At 44.9% G+C, this 5,513-nt stretch overlaps 1 protein-coding gene across 1 annotated transcript in view; it reads right to left on the bottom strand.

Annotated features, from left to right (window-relative positions):
* Positions 1–639: 639 nt before the first annotated feature.
* LOC103366437 (zinc finger protein 462-like) overlaps positions 640–5,513 on the bottom strand; it is a 19,642-nt gene continuing 14,768 nt past the window's right edge. The window contains exons 8-10 of the mRNA XM_008294165.1: positions 3,555–3,697; positions 3,232–3,465; positions 640–782 (exon numbers count right to left, since the gene is read on the bottom strand). Coding sequence (XP_008292387.1) covers positions 640–782; positions 3,232–3,465; positions 3,555–3,697 — 520 coding nt within the window. The remainder of the gene's footprint in view (positions 783–3,231; positions 3,466–3,554; positions 3,698–5,513) is intronic.

Here is a 5,513-nt window from a genome sequence, read left to right as displayed (position 1 = left end):
GATGGATGGAACAAAATGACCAAAAGCTTAAAACGTAAACAAAAGTTTATTGTTGACACAGATATCAAAGTAAATACCATTATTACTGTACTTGAGTTGTAAAGTACACAAGGGGTTACATTCAAATGCCCAACAGCACCTGAAGGCAGCACAAGCATTTTCCACCATTGGCGGTACTGAGGTTTGTCCAGTTCTCGGTATTTAACACAAGTGATGAAAGTCTTAATGTTACAACAGTTCACAGTGTAAAGATGTCGGCATGTTTTACAGTAACTCCCTTCACAAACTACAGGGATTAAAAAACAAAAACCGTCCACGTGATAAATACTCATGGACATCATCAGTGTTTTGAAACAGAACAAATCTAAATAAGATCTTACTTACAATGTGCCACACATAACAGTCATCATCTCGGTTTAGAGGCTTTATTCACGGGATCTGGCTAATTTCAGCTCTATGTATAACAGCTGTACCATAAAAACATTTCATTAGTAAAGCATTTTAAAATCTACAAAACATAAAAAAAAAATGTCTGTAACCACGTCGTTCAGCAACACAGTTAGTTAACATAGTGAACAGTTAATGGAAAGAAAAGGTAGCTGGAAGCTGCTTCGACCGTCCGCGACGTGAACAAAGACGTCACATCCCGTGGCGCATGACGTGACGCTTCAGTTCAGAGCTGCTCAGGAGGTTCCGGCCACAAAACTGACAAGTGAACGGTTTGTCCTCGGAGAGCGACGAACGCTGGACTTCAGCAGCTCCGTCCACGGCGGTCAGGGCGCCTGAAACACAGGAGAGGTCGACTTAGATCTAAGGCTGCAACCAGGACCGCTATCATCATATAAATAACAAATAAATAGGTTCTGATTTAATGCCTCTGCTGGTTTTTGTGTCGTGGTGCTGACACCGGGCTGCCAGGTGGAGCAGTGGTCAGCACCGTGGCCTCACAGCTAGAAGGTCGCCGGTTCAAGGACACTCTCTGGGTTCCTCCCACAGTCCAGAAACATCCATCCATCNTTCAGGTGACCCTCGAAAGCTCGGATTTTCGCCTTCTGCGAGGTTTCGCTGTTTTGTTTTGTTTTTTTGGGGTTTTTTTTTTAGATCCAGAGTGTGGAAGCTGTGGAGTAGTGAGTGTTAAATTACAAGAATAAATCAATAAAAGATTAATAAAATAAAAGTGGAAATAAAAAGAAGAATAAATAAAATGAAAAATAAATAATGTGGCAGCATAAAGCAATATTAATCTAAAACGAATCCATAAAAGAAAAGGCTAATAAAGTAAAATTATAAAAATAAATAACAAAAATAATTGCTAATTTATTATATATATATTTTTTTTCATTTATTTATCGACTTATTTTAAAATATTTTTTTAATTAATTCATTCATTTATGTATGTTGTTGGTTTTTAAATTATTTTTTAAATTATTTTGTAATTTTGATTGTTTTTTTTAATTATTTATCTTTACGACATTCCTACTGCGCACATTTTTCTGCGCATATTTCCTTTGCTTTTAACGCAAACATCTTCGTGTATGTAAAGATTCCTGAGTTAAATAATGCGGCTAATAGCAAAACGTTGCTTTCTGCATTTAAATCAGTGCCTAGTTTTATCTTCAAGTGTGTTTTTGTGATCTTAAACGTTTGCTTTGTGACAGGAATCATAACTTATCTACCCACACCAGCGTTTAAATACCCGCTTTCATAGACTATGTGGTAACTTAGTTAGCGATAGCACGCTAAACTAGCATAGCTACTAAGCTAGCTCGGTACCAAATCAGTAGCCGGTGCGTTTTGTGTAAATGTTACATTTAGTGCATTTTATAGTTTCCTGCAGGCAGTAGACATGAGTAAGATTAAGAATTTAGTCCTGAAAGTACAGCCAACAGAGAAGTTTTCCTCCTTCAGCATTAATGAAGCCCACTGTGTCAGGAGGAGCACTAAGGAGGAGCAACAAACCACCAACTGAAACCTAAACTCAGGTGTTCATGTCTCCTTCAGGATATCAGGAACTCCCAACCAGTCAGTCAGAGCTGATGAAGCCTCCTGGATGAAGGTGGAACGTCTTCAAGGAACTCAGGCAGCTGCTCCGATTAATCCACGACAGGAATCTCCAGCTCCAGTCCTCGTGAGCTTCTGTCCTGCAGGTTTCAGGTGTTTCTAACCCTGACCTGGATGACTGAGAACCTTCACAGACAGCCTTTAGCATTAGCATGTCTGAAACGCAGCAGGAGCATTAATGACAGGTGCTGCAGTTTGACTTTATTTGAAACAAAATGGGGCTGCAGGTGTCTCGGGATCTTCCTGNTTTATTAACACGGTGACTTTAAGCATCGTAGTCACTGAGTTCCAGGCCTGCATGTCATAAAGCACCGAACCTGTCGCCGCTGAATTACGGCAGAAGTCGGGAAGGTGTGAGGCTTGTCTGAGCGGGTCAGTACAACGTGACATCACACACGGTTACTGCCTCAGAACGGAGCTTTCTAAGCTACACCCTCAAGCAAAGGGTTCAACATGTCAACCAGAGAGCCTTCAAACACTCTCTGAGCTCCTAATCTGTCACCTCCTCCCCTCGACGAGGCCACATCGGTCAAAAACAAACGGACCCGGTGCCGTTTTCTGAAAGCCTGTTAACGGTCGACTAAAACACTTCTGTTTGGTAGAGACGCAGATAGCAGCAGGTTCAATAACACCAGCGTCACTAAGTCATTTAACTTACTGCTGGGTTGATCAGGCAGAAGAAAAACTAGAGAATTAGTCAAATAATCAGAGGGAACCGACACTCGTCTCCGTGTTCTTTAACAAAGTGGATAAATCTCATCTTATTTACAGCTGGACGGCGTTCATAGACCACAGCCTGTTCAGAGGTCTGACCTTCAAGAGTCTCTGCTTACGTTACCGTCTGTGCTCTCTGAGAACAACAAGAACGAGAAGGACGAGTTCCCAAAGTTCCCACAAACGTAAAGATAAACTTAGCAGCAGTAATAAGAGTAAGGAGGCTTGTGTTTGAAAAAGTCTGCTAAATAAATTTGGAGAAGTTGAACAAAACAGGATTAAAGATCTCATCCTAAACGCTGCCATAATTCTTTAAACTTTTCTTTGTCCTGATCTTCAGTCATGACCAGAATGCGCCCGGTCCTCTTTACATGATCAGAATGTGCTCAAAGTGAATAATCGACCGTTTCTTCAGGCACAAAGGAATTCCAGTGATGCACAGAAGGGCCCAGAGACCAGTCCTCACCTGATGCTTATCGCTCAGGTGTTCCTCCAAGTCGCCCAGCCGAGTGCAGTCGAAGTAGCACAGCCGGCACTTGTAGGGTTTGATGTCATCGTGCCTCGTCATGTGCAGACGCAGGCTGTCGGCGCTGCCGCTCGTGAAAGTGCATTTATGGCAGCGGAAGACGACGCCTCGAAGGTAATGTGACAGCTTTGAGCGCCGCACCTCTATCGGCACGACGCGTTCCTCTGAAAGCAAGAAACAAGAAGAGCGAGGGTCACTTCAGGTGAAGGGATGAGGGGACGGAGCTCTGGATCCTGCAGAGCGTCCAACCCACCGCGATGCAAGACGATGTGATCGATCATGTTGTTCTTGTTCTTGGTCTGGTAGAGGCAGAACGGGCAGCGCAGGTCCATCTGATGAGGAGGTTCTGACGGGCAGCTAGAGTGGCCTGTTTCTATGTGCCGCTCCAGGGTTTTCCTGAAGGAGGCAGAAGAAGTTAGAGACAGAAATACAACAAGTGTTTGATGTCACAAATGATGCTCTAATGACAAATTCAGAAAAACACACAAAGTCAGTGAATGTTCTGCAGACTTTATGTGTCTCCAAAGCACAGCTGAGGATCAGTAAACCCATGTTCTGTTCTGATCCATCCATCNAGACTGGTTACCTGTCCAGGTGAACCTGCCTTCAGCCTGACATACAGTCCAGGTTATCTCACATTGTCCTACTTCATCAACGTGTGATGCTGTTTGCATTTCTTCAGATTGTCTCTTTCTGAGACACAAAGCAAGTCTCACATGTTTTCTAATCTGGGTTCTGTTTGCCAGATCACGCACTAAACTAATGCATGTGTCTGTATCTCTTCTGAATGCAGGTTTTCTTCTGGACTTCTGGTCATTCAGATCCTGTGTGACCAGCTGAGATTCTTACCTTCGTGCTCGTGTGGACCGTCCAGATCTTCGCATTGCTTCTCATCTTCTTCTGCGATCGTCTCAGATCCTTTGTCCTCCTCCTGGTTCAGATGATCAGTCTCTTCTTGTTCCTCGCAGCGTCCAGGCCTTCCGTGCTTCAGGTATTCATTCTCTAGGACTGGCATCTCTCCGTAGTGCTCCGTCGCCTCCTCGCAGTTTTTCAAACGGTCCATTTTTTCCTGTTTGCAGTTCGTGGCTCCTAAACTGTCCGTATGGCTTAGCAGAAGCTGTGCACAGTTGGGCGACAGGGTGAGCAGATGCTTTTCGACGGTGAAGCTCTCTCGAGTGTTTTTAGCCTGTGCTGGGTTGATCTTTGCAGAGGCTGAAGCTGTCTGTGTATCTACTTGATGTTCTGGGTTCTGGACCAGAGCTGTGCTGCCTTCTTCGTCTAGTAACGGTAACTCACTGAGATCATCATCACCGCCTTTAGCCTCACCGTTCTGCTCCGTCCCGTCGGCTCCATCTCGACTTGTCGTCTTGTGAACTTTGCAGAAGCCGCCACCGTCGTCCGTCTGCAGGACGTCCTTCTCCGCCTTTGCCTCCATGTCCAGGGTTCTGTTCCTAAACGGCTTCATGTGCAGCATGTGGGCCGGTGTTTTCTCAGGGGTTTGGAAGTACGTTGTTGAGCTCCTCTCTGCTGCTTTCTCCTTCTGCTCCGGCGAGACGCTCCCGGCTTCACCGTCTCTTAGTCCGGGTTGGGCTTGGTTCTCCTTCTCTCTTGGTTCCTCTGGACCATCGCTCCCTCCCCAGACATTTATTTCTGTATTTCTGCCTGCAGTGTCTACCACTACTGGTTTCTGTGGGTCCTGTTCATGCTTCTTCAGGACGGTAGTGTTTGGTTTTTCATGCTGAGGACTCTTGCCAGAGGTTTCGTCATCTCCATTCCAGCCTTCCTTCTGCTTTGCTTCCTGGAGTGTAATTTCCCCCCTGATGGTATTTTCTGTTGGGTTCTTCGTTTCATCTAAGACTGGGACAAACTCTTTGGCTTCCACGCCGTCGCTGTCATTGTTGGAATCCTCCACGTTAGACGAGGACTCCTCTTCGTTTCCTGACATCCCACCAGCTTGTGCGTGCAGCTGATCGAGGCTCACCTGACCCACGAGATCATGATTCCTCACAACCTGCACACACAAAATAATAATCAATCAAAATACAAACCTGAACACATAGAACTTCTACAGGACTGCAGAAACTATTCCAGGATCTCAGAAGTCTGTAAACAGGGTCTAAATGACTGATTGATAAATTAGTGATTAAATATGCACAAACCTCACAACTACAGCAACTCGTGTTTATGCAGCCGTGACCCGATAATCGACCCT

The sequence above is a fragment of the Stegastes partitus genome, unplaced genomic scaffold, assembly GCF_000690725.1.
Source record: "Stegastes partitus isolate 25-593 unplaced genomic scaffold, Stegastes_partitus-1.0.2 Scaffold945, whole genome shotgun sequence".
NCBI classification, from domain to species: Eukaryota; Metazoa; Chordata; class Actinopteri; family Pomacentridae; genus Stegastes; species Stegastes partitus.
This window is presented reverse-complemented; position numbering and strand designations above follow the sequence as displayed.